Source organism: Acomys russatus, chromosome 4 (assembly GCF_903995435.1).
Source record: "Acomys russatus chromosome 4, mAcoRus1.1, whole genome shotgun sequence".
In the NCBI taxonomy this organism is placed as follows: domain Eukaryota; kingdom Metazoa; phylum Chordata; class Mammalia; order Rodentia; family Muridae; genus Acomys; species Acomys russatus.
The window spans coordinates 77,756,732-77,776,029 of NC_067140.1; the positions used below are offsets into that span (position 1 = coordinate 77,756,732).

General features: G+C 39.9%; 1 protein-coding gene across 1 annotated transcript in view; it reads left to right on the forward strand.

The window, feature by feature from the left end:
• Macrod2 (mono-ADP ribosylhydrolase 2) overlaps positions 1-19,298 on the forward strand; it is a 1,925,774-nt gene that overhangs the window by 1,904,591 nt on the left and 1,885 nt on the right. The window contains exons 17-18 of the mRNA XM_051144748.1: positions 975-1,046; positions 10,988-11,055. Coding sequence (XP_051000705.1) covers positions 975-1,046; positions 10,988-11,055 — 140 coding nt within the window. The remainder of the gene's footprint in view (positions 1-974; positions 1,047-10,987; positions 11,056-19,298) is intronic.

Sequence of the window (19,298 nt, forward strand, 5' to 3'; positions counted from 1 at the left end):
CCTGCAATGCTAAAGAATGCTGTCTGAGTCTGGTGTGGTGGCCCACACTTTAATCTAAGTGCTAGGGAGGCAGAAGCAGGGGACCTCTGAGTTGGAGGCCAGTCTGGTCTATGGATTGAGTTCCAGGACAGTCAGGGCTCCATTGTTTGTTTGTTTGTTTGTTTGTTATAACTGAAACCACAGTGAAAAGATGGTCTTCTTCCTAAGGGTCATAGAAAAAGATCACAGCACAAGCCAGGGGCAGGCTAGAAATTCGGCACTCCAATATGGCAGGGTCCTAGGAGGGCTCCTAGGAAGGCAGCTGAGTAATTTAACAAGGAAACGTCTCCAATTGAGGAAAGGGGAACTTTGAGCTTTCAGGCATGCCTAAGGCAAGATTAGACTTTTTTTCCTTCATTTTTTTTTAAAGTCTCAGTTCTCTCTCTCTCTCTCTCTCTCTCTCTCTCTCTCTCTCTCTCTCTCTCTCTCTCTCTCTCTCTGTCTCTCTCTCTCCCTCCCTCCCTCCCTTCCTCTTTCTCTTTCTCTCTCTCTCTCTCTCTCTCTCTCTCTCTCTCTCTCTCTCTCTCTTTCTCTCTCCCTCCCTCCCTTCCATCTCCTTCCCTCCTTCAACCTCCTCTTCTCCCTCCCTCTGCCCTCTCCCTCTCTCACCCACTCACTTGCTTCCTCTCCCTCCCTCGGGATATTGAAATGGTGTATTGTGTTGATTAAAGCACATTCTTTCTCTTATCCTACTAGACTTCTAATTTGAGAAGCTCTGTGTATATACATGATTGTCTCACAAATAAAAGAGAACTTTAGGGACAGTTCTGAGGTACTCAAGCATCTCAACCCTTGGTGACCTCCTGTAACCCACTCTTCAGAAGAAGTTACATTTCCAGCTTTAAGTTTAAGAGGGCAGTAGAGGGTGTGAGCAGATTGGCATCAGGGCTGTGCTGATTCTCCAGTAATCAGGCTCTCTGCTTCCCTTCCTTCAGCTCCAGGTGAGGATGCTGTGTTTGCAGAAAGCCAAGGTTCCAGCAACACAGAAGGCACTACAGCTCCTGATGGTGAGTCTGAGCTGCCCTGCTCAACTATGAGTCTGCGGTATTTTGTGCACATGTAATCTAGGATTAAGAGACCGATCTGGTCTGGGGATCAACATATTTGGTTAGAACAAAGTAAATTTCAAAGGCCAAATTCAACCTAAGGAATAATGAAAAGGCAAGCTTCTAGCGTGCACGCACACACACACACACACACACACACACACACACACACACACTCACTCACACATTCTGTTTTAGGATAGCACATATGGTTTAAACATTCCTTACTATACTGAGGTCAGAGTGAGTCACACGAAGGTCAGACTGAAATCTACCTGGCCTGCAGTCACCCTTGCTGCCCCAGCATCCCCACAGCCCTGCACTCACCCCTGCTGCCCCAGCATCCCCACAACCCTGCACTCACCCCTGCTGCCCCAGCATCCCCACAGCCCTGCACTCACCCCTGCTGCCCCAGCATCCCCACAGCCCTGCACTCACCCCTACTGCCCCAGCATCCCCACAACCCTGCACTTACCCCTGCTGCCCCAGTATCCCCACAGCCCTGCACTCACCCCTGCTGCCCCAGCATCCCCACAGCCCTGCACTCACCCCTACTGCCCCAGCATCCCCACAGCCCTGCACTCACCCCTGCTGCCCCAGCATCCCCACAGCCCTGCACTCACCCCTGCTGCCCCAGCATCCCCACAGCCCTGCACTCACCCCTACTGCCCTAGCATCCCCACAACCCTGCACTTACCCCTGCTGCCCCAGCATCCCCAGAGCCTCCAGTGAACTTGGGCTCAGAGTCTTCTTTTTCATACTCTCATGCTTTGGCCAAACACACAATGATTCTTTTAGAGCACCTTAAAAGTAAACTTCTTTAACTTTAAATGCCTTCAAAAGTCAAATAACTTCAGATGTCCTCAGATTCAAATAAAGATCCCAGAACCATGAACTTATTAACATTTCCTCTCTATACACCTATGCTAAGAATTCGGAAATACCTTTATTTGCATTAGAAAAAATACCTATTTCAGCAGATATGATTCTGCTGGGTCATTGAGGATTCTACTGGGCTATTGAGGTTCTTTTTTTTTTTTTAATATTAAAATTTCTTTTCCAGTTTGATTAGAAAGGTACACTGAGACAAATTTAGGTGAAATCTCCATGCACAAGAAGCAGCCCATAGCATAAGGAAATTCCTTCTGTGGACTTTTGAAGGCAGGGTCAGTGAGCCTGGCAGCTTGGTGAATACACACTACATTAGAAGGAAGGCAGTAACTCTGGTTGCCTTTGGCCTGGGAAGGGAGAGAAGCTCCAGAGGAGAGAGGCTAATCTCAGCAGCAGCAGATCTCACAGCTACAAAACTAGAATCCATGGGCTGTCAGCTACATAAAGTGATGCATGTTTAGTTATTTTTGGTGATAACTACCATTATAAAGTTACACTTGCTTGTGGTCCACTCTGCTACGGTTCTATAGACAAATACATCTTATCATGTCTAAGTCAGGTTAAGAATATTCATCTTCAATATTACTCATTTCTTTATGGTTAAAAACTCAAAATTCCTTTTAGCTCTTTGAAATGCAAATCTACCCTTCTCATCTGTAGCCACCCTCCTATGCGTTCCTACACCACAACTTCTCAGTCTTAGGCTGCTGCAGAGTACCACCCGGTGTGCCTGATCACTGGTCATCACTGTCTTCAGTTTCTGAGAGGTGACTAATCACGCCTCTTTCTGCATCTGGCCTGTTTCTTTTAGTATAACCTCTAGTTCCACAGATGTCACAAATGACAGGCTCACTCCTGCTATGGCAACTACATATATGTGACACATCTTCTTTATCTACCTATAAATTTCTCAACATTTATTTCTATTTTGTGGATATTAGGTTGCAAAGAAGCCTTTCAATATAGTGATTTTGTTTCCTTCAGATATATGCTCAGTAGTTGGAATGTCAGACCATATGGTAGGGTTTTTCCCCCCATGGAACTTCCATACTGTTTTCTATGAAGACTATCCTGTTTTAAGTTCACACTAACAGCATACAGCCAAGCTTTATGATTTCTATTGTTTTGATAATCACAAGCTCTACTTCAGGAAAGTGATATCTTTGTGCAATGTTTAACTGTACTTCAGTATTTCTGTTGGCCATTTTTGAGGAATTTCTACTTGGACTTGCTGCCCATTTATAAAGTAGGTCACATATTCCCTTGCTAAGGTTTTTGTGGCTCCTTCTATTCTGGCTCTCAACCCTTTCCCAGTGGTTTACCGTCCTGAGGTTCTCTCCCATTTGGAATTATGTCTCTTCTGCCCGTCAACTATTTGTGCTTCATAAGAGCCTTTTAATTTGATAAAATACCATGTGTCTACTTTTGCTTTTGTTTCTTGTACTTTTTTGTGGTCTGTGCCAAACATCCTTGCTTTTGCCCAGATCTTGAGGTATTTTCCATCTTCTACCTATGCTTTCGTGTCTTCTATGAGTCTTTACTCTTTAGTTGGCTTTTGTAACTGATGAAAAAGAGGAGTCTAGTTTTCTTCTTCTGCATGTAGCTATCCAATACTTGTGCATCACCGAGTGAAAAGTCTGCCCTTTGTCTAGTGGATGTTCATAGTACCTTCTGGGCTGTCTAGTAATTCACACATCTTCTTAAAGTCCAAACCTTGGTAGTTTGGTCACTTCAGTTTTGATCTATGTTTAACATCTCTTCTTTTGTTCTTTTTGCTCAGGATTCTTGTGGCTATAATATAAACTTATTTTTCCAATTGTGTGAATAATTTTAAATTTGCAATGGAATGAGTGGGGTAGTAAAAACATTCTCTACTTTTTGTGTCCTTTTCATCAATGTTCTGTAGTTAGGTTTTCTCCTGGATGTGCTATTAATTTCTTTATTTGAATTTAAGACAGGTCATTATGGGCATACAGAAACTCTATATGTTTTTGTATATAAAGCAATGAACGCTATGCATTTTTTTGTATGCTGATCATGTTTTTGTAACTTTGCTGAACTTAGTTCTACTAGAGAGGTGTTTTTGGTGTTTCCTGTAAAGAAAATCATGTATAAACATGGACAACCTTTCACTTTGGGTGCCCTTTATTAGGTCTACATTTTGCCTGAGTGCCCTGGCTACAGTTTATAGAACTCTGTCAAATGAGTGTGGAGAGACTGTGGGTCTCTTACTTCACATTTTAGGCAGGAAGCGTTCAGTTTGGTTATTATAATTATCCAGCATTTTCATCATGAAACAACTTTGACTTTCATCAGGTCCCTTATTAGCATCATTGACACAACTGATGGGCCTGTCCTACCTCAATGCTGCGGAGCATCATGTTTGCTGATTTGCATATATTGAATGACCGTTACCTCCCCATGTTGGATCCCACTCATCCCAGTGTATAATCGTTTTACTGTACAGGTGGATTTGGTTTCCAAGTTTTGTTCATGATTTTACAATTATGTTTATTGAGACATTCGTCTGTAGTGTCCTTCCTCTCCCACCATCCCCTTTTACTCTGTAGAGTGAGGGGGAGAGGGAGAGGAGGAGGATTATTTGGCTATTTAATGAAAGTAATGTTGGCTTTATGAGATGAGTTTGGAAGAATTTCTTTCTCTATTTCTGGACTAACTTCTATAAATTGATATTAGTTCTTTAAATGTTGCCTTCACTGAACAAAACCCAGAACTACTGATGTCGTCACTGACACTAAGTGGATAGTAAAGAAGTTTTTATTATTGATTCAATCTCCATTCTTGTTATTGGTCTTTTCTATTTCATGATTCAGTCTTGAGACTGTGTAGGCATTTGGCAGATAGTTACATAACTGGTCAATTTTTTTTATTTATCAGTTGTATTGTCTCCCCTTAAATCTCATTTTATTATTCTCTTTCCTTAAGTTGGCTGAGGGTCCATTACTTTATCTTTCTAAAGAACTTTTTAGTATGTTTTATATTGTTTGATTATCTTTTTATAAATGTTGGGGTTGGTTTGATCTTGTTTTCTAGATCCTAGACATTCAGAGTTAGGTTATTTGCCACAGTTCCAATTTTCTCTTATACTTAAATTAATTGCTATAAACTTCCATTTTAATAGTATGGTCACTGTATCTGGTAGGTTTCAGTATGTTATCTATATTTTCATTTGTTTCAATGACCAATTTTATTCCTATATCCACTGATTGTTCAAATGTAAATTTTATGTGGATTTTAAAGGTTTGGCTTGTTATTTTATTAAATCCTAAACAGTATAATTTACATTTAAAAAATGTGTTGGGTTTTGCTGAGTGACATTTCATGTTATCTGTCCTGAAGAATGTTCTGGTGCAGGGAAGAAAAATGGGCCCTTAACAAATGGAACATTCTGTGGATGGCTGCTGGAGCCTTAGGTCTAGGTGCAGTTTAATCCTCATGCTTGCTTGGGCTTTTCAGTCTAGATGGTCTTACTATGCCTCAAGTGCAATGCTAAAGTCCTCAGTTGCTGTGTTATGAGTCTTGCTGTCCACGTAGGCTAATAAGATCTGCTTTATTTATCTAAAAGTTTGTTCTCTTGCAGAATTGACCCCTTGTCATTATAAAACAGCCCTCCTTCCCTCTTTTCACGGTTAGTTCATTTTATCTGATGAATGTATGGCTAATCTTGATTCCTCTTGGATCCCTCTAGCATGGAATATCTCACTGAATCTCTATGTTCTTAGTCTATACATACCTCGAGTGATAAAGTGAGTTTCATTGAACCAATATGTAGTTTGAACGTGTGTTTTATCCCAATCACTAACTGTGACCTTTAATTTAAAAATTAATTCATTTATATCCAAGGTAATTTTTAATAGGTGAAATCTTACATCAGCCCTTATGTAAATCATTTCCTAGCCTTCTGATACATCCATTCTTCACTTTATTTTTGGTTTGCTTTATAATTCTTTTCATCACACTTGACACAACACTTATAAAAATCTTTTGAAATAATACTGGAGAGAACAGAAATGAGAAAAGTTATACTAATAAGGGAACTTGGTTAAGTATGGTGACACATACCTATAACCTCAGCTCTTCAGACATAGAGGCGGGAGAGTGAGAAGTTCGAGTTCATCTCAGCTACATGAGAAGTTCAGTCCACCCTGGGCTATGTAAGATGCTGTTTTTCTTAAATGGGAGAAGAAATGGAATACAGCAAGAGTTGTTTTGAGCTTTTGAAAATGCAATTTTCTATCTGTGGGTAAGGGTTACTTTTCAGTCTGTTGGACTGGTTATCGTTGACTTTTTGAGTCTTCTTTCTAGAAGCACTCTGCTATGCCATATTTGCACCACTAGGCATTTTCAATCACCTGTAAACTAGTGCACAAAGTGTGCGCATGCCTGTTGTTCATCTTACCTGATAGTGCTTTCAGTTTGAAAAGTCCCTCTGTTCTTTTCTAGAACAGGCCATACACATTCTTGCTTCAGTCTAGTGATGCTCTCTGTCAGTCCTTGGTTGCTAATGTGTACTCTTGCTCGGCAGAGTGTTCCTTCCAATCGGTACTCTAGAGACCACATGTCACTCTTCTGGCCTGTATGGTCTGCTGAGCACTCTGCTGTCTGGTGACTTGGGTCCTTTGGAAATGTTGTTTATTTTCTCTTACAGCTTTGAGCATCTTTTTTTATCACTTTAACCATAGATATGTTGAGTAGACTGGACTCAATTTGGTTCGTGATCCTTGGCCTTCCTATATCTGGATGCTTGTATTGTTCATGAGAAGAGTTCTATCATTTCTCTGAGTAAATTCTGCTCCTTTAGTATTGTCAAGCCATTCTTGGACTCCAATTATCCAAATATTTGTTTTTTTAAAAATAGTGTTGCAAAGCTGTGCATCTCATTGTAGCATGAATTCTAGCTCATGAATGGTTCTCCTCAACTAATCTCTGGGTGCCTTCTATTGTGGTTTTAATTTACAAAACATAAGTTTCAGTCAGGTTTTGGGGGTGATTTTTAAAATTCCTTTTGTCTGGGTGTAGCATTTCTATCTTCGTCAGTCTCACTTGAAGCTCTTTCTTAAAACAAGTGTTTAAATTTCCAAAGAGTTCTCCTGTACTGGTTCCTACCTGGTCAGTTTTGGGCACAAAGTGACATCACCATTTCCTCAAAATACTTGATATTGTTAGCATGAAAGGTCATTTCAGTAACATATAATGCACTTCTGCTCAGCTTTGTCAATGCCTATCTTCCCAGAAATCTGAAGCAGGCTGCACATGTTCTTTCCTCCTCCATCCTGGGTTTTAGCACTGGGTGGCTCCCAGGTCAAGGTCTATGTATTGATTCAGTGAAAATTTGTCCAACTACACTCTTGATTTTATTGTTCATAAAGAAAGTGTGCCTGTCTCTGTTATGCACAGTTATCAGCCTGTGGTGAGATGCCAGGGCAAGGCTCAGACTGACTTCAGAAAAAATTCACTCTTGATAGCCTGGCCTCCAGCTCGAATGTCACATTTGTGGCCAGTAATGCTGCCAAGAGTAGCACAGCATTGGAGTAGGCCCAAGGCACACAATAATATGATGGCTTATTGGTGAAAGGGAATTGTGGCAACAGATTGCAGCAAGCAGCCCAAGCTACGCTAGATATTGTAAAAGTCTAGTATCCCGTGTCTTTACCTTGCACTGGAGATCTTCCAGAGGTAGTTGGAAGCCAAGCTTGGAAGTGGGAGCCATTAATATTTCCTCAGTGTTAGGTTTCATCATGGAATTTGGTCCTGGGCTGCTAAAACCTATCACTTTGTACCCTCAGCAATTTGATCTTATAGAATACTAAAGCTGAGAGGGTGTTGACCATAGCAGTCCTCACTAATGCTAAGCCAGAATGTTTCTAAGTTTCATGGAAGCAAGGAACTGCATGCTCAGATACACCAATGAATCATACTTCAGTTGGTATCAGCGCTGGCCAAAACACAGGGTGCGGTCTATTCCCGGTGTCAGGATAGTGCCGGAACTCTATTGACTGGTTTGTTAAAGCTGTATTACCTGAGATTTGAGATAAATAGGAAAGACAGTTCCTCGGCTATCATGCCTGGCAGAAGCTGAGTCACACACAAGGCTTATCACTGCAGAGATTTTCATAGCCACAGAAAGAGAGCATCTGTGCTATAGGCTGTCAAAGCTGTACCAACCTGGAGTCTGTTCTTTGAGCACACAGGTCTCTCTGCCTGATCTTAAAATTGGTTCATCAGGCTTCGAGCTGTGGCAGACACACAAGAGCTTCACTTTCTACTAGGTCCTGGGCCAAAGTTCAACAGGAGTGATAATGCCTCATGTGAGCTTCCTGTTCTACCTTTCTTCTCATGAGGTAGAGCTTTGTTCTCTGCTCAGCTACCATAGACTTAAGAAGGCACTGTGAAGCCACTTAGCTACCAAACCTAATGAAGTTTCATTGATTTAGGCCCTAGGTTTCCATCTGGTGCCTAGGGGTCACAGGCCTTCCTCCTGCACCAGATTTCACTGTGGCTAGTTTTGGTCTATGTTTCAGGTTTAAGACCTTGAAATCAATTCGTTCTCTCTCTCTCTCTCTCTCTCTCTCTCTCTCTCTCTCTCTCTCTCTCTCTCTCTCTCTCAAACAAGAAACACCTCCCTATGCAGGGCTGTTTGAAGTAAAGGGAAGGGTGCCACATGTGGGTCTTTACCTCCTGTCAGCTTCGATGTGTCCTTTTATTTTCTTACTCTAGAATATGAGAGTGACAGCTGTCACCCCATTTATTGCCAGTCTTGATTCAGCTGATCTGGGTAGCTAGGCGGCTGTCCCCTTCTTCCCTCATGGCTCTATAGGTGTCCTTCCTGAAGTTGTTTGCTGAGTCAAAGAGGCTAGCCTTCCCCAATTGAGGAGGAAGAGTTTTCCATCAAGGATAGACGGCACTCCTTCTGCTAAAGCCTCCAAACAAACTCTCACTTTGTTACATAACAAGCAGATGCCATGGTCTCTGCTGATCTATACAATTCTTGTAAAGCTAGTTTACCAGCTGTTCAACTCCAAGTGTCTCTGAAAAGACAAACACCAAAGCTTGTCAGTCAACTGCCATCTTTTCAATCTTTGAGGAATTTTTTCTGAGGGGGGGGGGTGTTAAAAAAAAAAAAAAACTAAATTACTTTGAGTTGAAAATCACCTAGGAACTAATTGACCCATAAGGGCAAGTAACATGATAGTTTTAAAGAAAGCTTCTTATAGCAGACATTTCTCCACCCCAAAGGCTTGCCATCACCTGAACTGTCTCCCTTACTTCTTAGCCCTCTACTTTGCTCATGAGCATTATTGAGTAGATATTCTAGCCCAAGGACCACCATTGAAGACCCCAGCCTGACAACGATGTTCAGGATGGAGCCAGCTCTAGTCTGCCCCTAAAACTATGGACACGGTTTCTCACCACTTCATCACAAAGCAGACTCTGAGGGTGTCCAGGCCCATATATTGGTCCTAGTCTTTGCACTAGATGCAGTAGAGACCTGTAGACTCTGAAGCCTCAGCAAGAACTTCTTTAATATGATTTGGCTTTACTTTTTCATAGTCATTTTATCATGGGATGCTTTTTATAGAACGCGTATTAATAGGTTGTAGACCTAGAAGGAACGGGAAGGAAAAAATGAGTGTTTCACCATGTTTAACCTTGTATACTCCACTGTGAGAGGGAACACTGGCAGAAATGTGTGTGTGCCAGGTTTAACAGCACACAAATGCTTGACTTGCAGGTAGAATTTGCTGTATCTGGCCAGTTTACAGATGGAGTTCGAAATGAACTCACAAATAATTAGTAAAATGGTATGGTTTCCACGTAAGAGAAGAGATACCAGTGTTTTAAGCATGCAGTCCTGGGAGATATCCTGGGACCCCATTCAAGGTCATTCTTCTTTCAAGCACCATTATTTTATGTGTTCATGTTATGGAAAATTTAAAAAAAGGAATTTTGGGTTTTGATTTTATGCAAGTAACTGAAAAATTCCCAAATAAACAGAGATTATTAAAGTGATGGTGTTGACCAATATTGCCCATGTTTGGAAGGCAAAGGGGATATGTGTAGTAGTTAACAAAGTGGACAGCATCGAGCTTGCTGTATTTGGAAGTGGTTGTCATAAGACAACTAACTTGATGTCAGGTGTCTCCTTGACTTCTTGCAGGTGGAAACAGTGGAAGCTGCTGACCCCTGGCACTGGTCCTAGACATGTGTACTAGAGGTTATGTTTGCTTGCCAGGGATTTGAAGTCAGGGTTTTACTGTAGTAATTATCTTTCACTGTCCATTTCCCATGTGTGTTGCTAGGAACTCAACTCATGACTCTAGCACTTGAGGCAAACACTCTACCAACTAAGCTATATTCCCAGTCCCATTTCTTTATTTACTTTCTTAACTTATAGTATAGGCTTGGATACTAAAAATCTCATTAAACTTGCTGACCCTTGGAAATTTCCAGAGTGACTGCTTTGGGCCACTTCTGGGGAAAAGCAGTAATTATACATTCTATTTTAATGCAAATGCTCACATAGAATGAGCTCAAGCAAGTAAAAGCACAAGTGTTGCTTTTCTATCTCATGGCATCTACTGGCTTCCTTACCCATTGGCACATTTGCAATATTGAATTGTGAAATTGAAAAAACAGCAAACGGGGCTGTTGACTTTGCTGCTATAGAGGAAGAGCGGACCTTTCTGCATGTCAATGATCTGCATTTCTTTGTTTTCTCTCTCTGTTCTCCTAGATATCTATTAAAGCCTTTGAATTCATTTATTTTAAGGATGGCAATAAAGACACTCAAACTGCCAGATCCGAATCTTGCATGATATGGCAGCTGAGTGGAGCGGAGCATGGATCCTAACCTTCTGGTCCCAGGTCATGAACACATGGAAGCAAAAAAGGCATAAGACAGGAAACTGGAACATTTTCAAACAACAAGGGCAATTTTCATGTGTTTAAGAGTTTACGTTTGATAATTATTTAACATTTTCTGTTTACAGTGGAGATGAACAGTGAGGTTGACGGTGTAGATGAGCCAACAGAAAGTGTGCAAGAAGAGCTCCAATAGGTAAGTTGCTCCTGTGGAGGCTTTCTTCCATCCGCGAGGTAGCCTTAAAGAATAATTTGCAAACAGCATATCGTAGTTTTCTTGACTTTGTCAAGTCCCAGAATGTAGCTTGAGCTAAACTTCGGAGATTTTTATACCAAATAACACACACTATAAAAGAAAAAAGAAAAAAGAAAAAAGATTGCCATTCTTAAATAGAAAGAACAAGCTATGGCATATTTAAATCACTTAGATTTCCTCATTTTGACAATAGGAATAGTGTTTTCCCTGTGGTCTTACCCCTTGCCTGATAGAGTGATCAAGTTATTTCAGTAACCCCAGCTGCTTCCAGAATTATCACTTTTCCAGGAGCATCATACTGCATTCTTAGGTATATCTGTTTTTTATTTGTAGCACTAAATCTCTACCTGAAAACATAAAACAAGACATATAATTATATGTTGGCAGAAAAACAGGTGCCTATGATAGCACACCACTTCCTGAGGACTTGTGTATCTCTACGGACATACCTTGAGTTCAATGAGCCTGAGGCAACTCCAAGGAAAATAACAGTAGTAACCAGATCACACAGTCTAACTCTTGTCTGGAGTCACTAGAGAGGGCTATGGAAAAGATGGAAAAACCTGAAAATAAAGAAGTTAGCCTTACTATCAACTAAATGCTAGAAACACCATTGAACAATGAACTGTGGGTCACTGAGAATAAGAGACAGTTAGGGCCATGCTTGCCCCTTCACACCCTAGTTCCTTTTGGTCTCTGCACCCTGCCAGAAGACCCCCTTGCACAACACTTGAGCTCTAGTGACATAGTGGGATGAAGGTTCAGACTGTAGGTAAAAACATGCAGCCATACATTTAATACCATTTTATAACATGAAGCTGTTTTTTTAAAATATACATTCATATAAACATGAGCTCATAATCATTTGTTTTTACTTTAGCCATGTGCTTCAAATATCCTCTGAAGTTTTCACTGAAAAGTAATAAACTGAGACAAAACAAACAGTTCACACCATTTCTTAGTGTTTCCTAGCCCTTTTGTTTTTTTGCTGCCAGCAAACTGCAGCTTTTGGATTTTTCCTATTAATATCAAAGTAAAGTACCAGAACAGATCTATTTTCCTTGACAACAAATAAACATGGAGGTTTAAGTACTCATAATTCAAAATGCTTTGATGATGAGCAGGTAGCAAATGAGTTTGTGGACATAGCTGCCATCGTTTCTGCTCTCATCTGCTTTTGAACAGCTCAGATAGTGCTCACAGCAAGCATGACGGTGATTTTCTGTATTTATGCAAATCCCGAATATTAACTTTTAAAAAGACTGATAGGCCAAACTATCTACCTACCTACCTTCCTAATTTAGTTACATAATAAACCCAGGCACCATTTACTATAACTTTTCTTTAACGTGATGGGGGAACTGAAACCTGGACAAGCTTGCTGGTTTACCTGATTTTACCACACTGGTTTTCTGGGCTTTATCCCATATGTACTTGATGTATACTAGATAATAGCTCTGGCTATATGTTGTTTGTATGTCCAATGATTCAAGAAGCCCATGAATATAAGATACTTAAAGAAGAAAGGAGGTGCATATGTAGTGAACACGTGGAGAGTTTCCTTGTTACCCCTGAATAATGCAGGATGACAACTACAAAATGCGACACAACATGGAATATTTTGGTTATCTGGAGGTGATTTAAATTACACAGAAAGATATGCATAGCTTATATGCAAATACACACCATTTTGTATGTGGAACTTGAGCATGCATAGCCTTAAATATCCTTAGGGATAACTGGAGCTAATCTGACATGAATACTGAATTTTAACTTCTGTTTCAATTTCATTTCCCACATCTTCACAGCATTCTGTGCTTTGTGATGCCATATTTTTCTGCTTTTAGCAGAGTCATAGATTAGAGGTTATTTTATTTTATTTTATTTTATTTTTTTGTTCACTTTGCATCCCGACATAACGCCCCACCTCTCCTCCAGGTCTCACCCTCTTTTGCACTTCTCCCATCCCCTTCCCCTATTCCTCAGAAAAGGAAAGGCCCTCTTCAGCTCTACCCACCCACTCCAGCTCATCAAGTCACGTCAGGACCCAGCACATCCTCTTCCCCTGTGGCCTGATGAGGCAGCCCCACCGGGGAGTTATCAAAAAGCTGGTAACAGAGTCCATGTCAAAGACAGCCCCTGATCCCCTTACTAGAGGACCCACATGAAGCCTGAGCTGCCTACCTGCTACATCTGTGTAGAGGGCTAAGTCCAGTCTATTCATGGTCCTTGGTTGGTGCTTCAATCTCAGCAAGCCCCTCTGGGCTTTGATTAGTTGGCTCTGTTGGTCTTCTTGTGGAGGTTCTGTCACCTCCAGGTCCTTTTCTCCTTCACCCCACTGTTCCACAAGACTCCCTACACCTCTCCCAATGTTTGGCTTAGTCTCCACATCTCCTCTCAGAGGAAAGCTATGTTAGGCTCCTGTCTGCAGGAATAGCAAAGTATCAATAATAGTGTCATGGGTTGGCTCTTTCCCATAGGGTGGGTCTCAGATTGGGCCAGGCATTGGTTGGACAGTCCCTCCATCTCTGCTCTGTCTTTATCCCTGCACATCTTACAGGCAGGGTAAATTTTCAGTCGAAGTATTTGTGGGTGGGTTGATGTTTCTCTCTCTCTACCAGGAGTCCTGTCTGGCTAGAGGGTGTCCTCTTCAATCTCCAGGACCCCTGCTACCAGGAATTTCAGCTAGGGCCACCCTCATAGTCTCCCAGGAACTTACTCTGCTCTATGTCTCCAGCTTGTCACAGATATGCCTTTGCCGCCACACCACCCCCCACTCCCGCCCGCTGTCCCCAGGTCTGATATCCACCCTCATGTCTGTGTTTACTCTCTTACCTTGTTCCCTTTTTTCAATCACTTCTTCTGTCTATTCTAATTCCCCTTCTGAGTGAGATTTAATCATTACCTCTTGGCTCCTCCTTGTTACTTACCTTCTTTGGGTCTGTGGACTGTTGTATATTTATCCTGTATTATATGGCTAAACTCCACTTAAAAATGAGTGCATACCATGCATGTCTTTCTGGGTCTGGGTTACTTCACTCAGGATGATCCTTTCTAGTTCCATTCATTTGCTTGTAAATTTCATAACGTCCTTATTTTTAATAGCTAAGTAGTATTCCATTGTGTAAATGCACCACAGTTTCTTTATCCATTCTTCAGTTGAGGGACATCTAGATGTTTTCAGAATCTGGCTATTATGAATAAAGCTGCTATAAGCATACTTGAGTAAGTGCCCTTGTTGGATGGTGGAGCATCTTTTGGATATATATCCAGAGTAGTATAGCTGGGTCTTGAGGTAGAGCTATTCCCAGTTTTCTGAGAAAGCCCCAGATTGATTTCCAAAGTGGTTGTACAAGTTTGCATTCCCACCAGCAATGGAGGTGTGTTCCCCTCTCTCTACATCCGCACCAGTGTGTGCTGTCACTTGAGTTTTTGATCTTAGTCATTCTGATGGGTGTAAGATGGAATCTCAGTCATTTTTAATTGAATTTCCTTGATGACTCAGGATGTTGAGCATTTCTTTAAGTGCTTCTCAGCCATTCAAGATTCCGCTATTGAGAATTCTGTTTAGCTCTGTGCCCCATTTTTAAATTGGGTTATTTTGTTTGCTAGTATTTAATTTCTTAATTTCTTTATATATTTTGGATATTAGGCCTCTGTCAGATATAGGATTGGTAAAGATCTTTTCCTAATCTGTAGACTGCTATTTTGTCCTACTAAGAGTGTCCTTTGCCTTACATAAGCTTTTTAATTTCAAAAGGTCCCATTTATTAATTGTTGATCTTAGAGCCTGAGCTGCTTGCTGGTGTTCTGTTCCTGAAGTTGTCTCCTGTGCCAATGAGTTTAAGAATGGTTCCCAGTTTTCTATTAAGGTGGTTGATCCACTTGGCCTCAAATTTTGTTTTTTATTTTTGTTTTTTTTTTTTTTTTTTTTTTTTTTTTTTTGCAGGGTGATAAATATGGGTCTATTTGCATTGTTCTACATATAGGCATCCAGGTAGTCTGGCACCATTTGTTGAAGATGCTCTTTTTTCCATTGTATGGTTTTAGTTCCTTCATCAAAAAATCAAGTGTCCATAGGTGTGTGGGTTTATTTCTGAGTCTTTGATTTGATTCCATTTGTCAATAAGTCTATTTCTATGCCACTATCATACAGTTTTTATTACTATTGCTCTACAGGACAGCTTGAAGTCAGGGATGGAGATACCTCCAGAAGTTCATTTATTGTATAAGATTGTTTTAGTTATTCTTTTTATTATATTTTTCCATATGAAATTGAGAATTGTTGTTTCAAGATCTGTAAATAAATGTGTTGGTATTTTGATGGAATTGCACTGAATCTGTAGCTTGCTTTTTTAAGTAAGGTGGCCGGTTTTACTATGTTAACCCTACCTATCCATGAGCATAAAAGATCTTTCCATCTTCTGATATCTTCAATTTCTTTCTTGAAGTTGTTTTCATACAAGTCTTTCACTTGCTTGATTAGTTTATGTTTTTTAGATACTTTCTATTTCCCTCATTTCTTTCTCAGGCCATTTGTGTTTTGTATACAGGAAGGCTACTGATTTTTTTTTTAGTTAATTTTGTATCCATCCACTAGTTGCTGAAGGTGTTTATCAGAAATAAGAATTCCCTGGTAGAATTTTTGGGGTCACTTATGCATATTATCATATTATGAGCAAAAAGTGATAGTTTCAGTTCTTTCTGATGTAGATCCCCTTGATCTCCTTTAGTTGTCTTATTGCTCTAGCTAGGCCTTCAAGTACTATATTGAAGAGACACAGACTAGGAAGCCTTGTCTGTCTCTGGTTTCAGTGGGATTGCTTAAAGTTTCTCTTCATTGAGTTTGATGCTGTCTTGCTGTAGGCTTGCTGTATATTGCCTTTCCTATGTTTAGGTATGTGCTTTGTATTCCCGATCTCTCCAAGACTTAACATGAATGGGTTTTGGATTTTGCCAAATGCTTTTTTTGGAATCTAATGAGATGATCATGTGGTTTTCTTTCAGTTTACTTATATGATGGATTACATCGGTGGATTTCTGTACATTGAACCACCCCTGCATGCTGGGGATGAAGCCTGCTTAATCATGATGGATGATATTTTTTATGTGTTCTTGGATTTGGTTTGGATTAGGTTTTCGAGTATTTTCTTGAGTGTTTTTGCATGTATATGTTCATAAGGGAAAGCGGTCTGAAATTCTCTTTCTTTGTTGGGTCTTTGTATGGTTTAGGTATCAGGGTGGCTGTGGCCTCATAGAATGAGTTTGACAAAGCTTATTCTGTTTCTATTTTGTGGAATAATTTGAGGAATATTGGTTTTAGCTCTTTGAAAGTCTGGTGGAATTCTGTGCTGAAACCATCTGGCTCTGAGCTTATTTTGGATGGGAGACTTTTAATTACTGCTTCTATTTCCTTAGGGGTTATAAAACTATTTAAATTGTTTACTCAATCTTTATTTACATTCTATGAAGAATTTATCAAGAAAATTGTCCATTTCATTTAGAGTTTCAAATTTTGTGGAAGACAGGCTTTTTGAAGTAAGACCTAATGATTCTTTGAATTTCCTGTCTGTTTTATGTCTTCCTTTGGATTGTTGATTTGGACACTATCTTTCTGCCTTTTATTTAGTTTGTCTGAGGGTATGTCTATCTTGTTGATTTTTCTCAAAGAACCAGCTCTTGGTTTCATTGATTCTTTGTATTGTTCTCTTTGTCTCTAATTTATTGATTTCAGCCCTGAGTTTGATTATTTTCTTCTGTCTGCTCCTCTTAGGTATGTCTGCTTCTTTTTGTTCTAGAGCTTTCAGGTGTGTTGCTAAGTTGCTAGTAGGGATATCTCCACTTTCTTTATGAAGGCACTTAATGCTATGAACTTTGCTATGAACTTTCCTCTTAGCACTGCTTTCATTGTGTCCCATAGGTTTGAGTATGTTATGCTTTCATTTTTATTGAATTTTTAGTTTATTTAATTACAAAAAATATAGTAATGTATTTGGAGCCTTCATTTTTTACACTATTGGGGTTAGAGATTATACATAGTTACTACTCAGTGAGCCTCAACAGACTTAGTTCAGTGTTAATCCACAGCAAACTATCTCCTTTCCAGAGTTAACATCATCATCTGGTACAAAAAAACATGGAGCAACTGGAACTTTAGCAGAGTAATTGAAAACAACAAGATTATACCATTTTTGACTCTTATAAATGTTCTGTAAAAGTCAGTACATAAGGGGGAAAAGTTTATTTGGACTCTTGGCCTTGAGGAATGGCAGGGGTATCTAGACAGGAAAAAAGACACTTAAGTTCCAACAAAACTTTTAAGGTCATATCCACAGTGACTAAAGCCAATTCTTTCAAAACTATTATACATAATGAAACAGGTAAAGGCCAATGAATTAAATGACCACTCAGCATTACTACGTTTATTTTATTCCAGGAATGCAAGGATAATTTAATAGATGCCAATAAATAAATTATTGGCATTAAATAGTCTGGAAGATAAAAATCATATGATCATTTGAATATTTTTAATTCTATCAGATGTTTCAGCAACATTTATTTATAAATGCCCCCTCAAAATATTACACCTTTATAGGACAAACATGGCCAGCATTACACAGAATGATGAAATGTGAATGCATGGCTTCTAGGAAGAGGAAGCAGGCTATCCAGATGAGACCTGATACTCTGTGATCATGTGGTGGAGGAGGAGGTCCTTTTCTGACACAGGCCTAGGGGAGGGGGGAATGGGAAGATATAAGTGAGGGGATAACAATAGGGATGTAATCTGAATAAATTATTTTTTTAAAAAGCACATCCTCTAAGCCCAGGATGCCACTACTTTTTAACTGCTATGACAAAATACCTGGTAGAAACAATGTAAAGGAAAAAAAGATGGCTTTATTTAGCATGGTTCCTTAGGCTGAGGTAGCCTGTTTTGCTGACGATGGGACCTTGTAAAATGACCTTCTCATGACCTGGAGCATCAGGAAGCAGAATACTAAACCAGAGTTGGAAAGGAGTACAAACTTCAGCTGCCTGTTTCTAAATATCCCATGTTATCCAGACAGACCTTACTTACAATGGTTTCCACCACATCACAAAATAGTGAAACTATTCAGAAACCAAGTGTTCAAAGACCTGAGCCCACGGTGGACCTTTCACATTCAAATCATTGAGAAGAAAAGTGTTCATTCATCACTCTTTACTAGATATGGGTACTAGAAATCTTAAATGGAACAATAAAAATGTAAAACTGGAAAAGAAAGGTAAGGGAAATCTTTTTGGGTTTGCAGATGATATGATTCTTTATAGAATGAAAGAGAAATTCAGTTAAATCGCAGTACACAGATCATGTTATAAAACCAGTTGCGTTTCTGTATACTGGTAACATTTTTCTGAGAAATAAAAGGAAATCATGGAAGTAATCTTTCAAAATAACTACAAAAATAAGCTATTAGAACTAAAGTTAATCACAGAAGTGAAAGACATTGCTAGTGAAAATTATAAGACACTAATGCACACACAAGAGAAGTTCCATTTACTGGATTCAGGAGAATTGGCACTGTTAAACTGTTTATATTATCAAAAGGTGACCTATACGCTCAATGAAATCTCTACCCTAACACCTGCTATGGTCTGAATGTGAAATGTCCCTTACAGCCTTACTGCTTGTAAACTTGGTCTCTTGCTGGTACGCTATTTTGGAAGGTTGAGAAACCTCTAGAAAATGAGTGGATCCTAACAGAAGCATGGTAGTCTTTCCTCTGATTCCTGACAGTGAACTCAAGGGGACCAGCTGCTCATGCCCTGTTATCTGCCCTTCCCACCCCCACCATGGTGGACGGTATTCTTTCTTAAATGGCAGCATAGAAAAATCTCTTCTTCCCTTACTTTGTTTCTTGCCAAGCACCGCAATGAGAAAAGCAACTAATATGAAACCAAAGTGTTTCCCCACAGAAGTGGAACAGCAGCAGCAAAAACCTAATCATAGCAAAACAGAAAACAACAATAACTACAAAAATGCAATTCTCTAAAAAAAAAAAATCCAAGGTAAAAGCATGGAAGTGCTTGCAAGGCCAAAATCCACATTTAGAAGATTGAAATTTCCCCACCGCATTTCCCACGCTGTACAAAAATCAACTAAAAGGGCACCAGAGACCAAAATGTATTACCCATTTGAG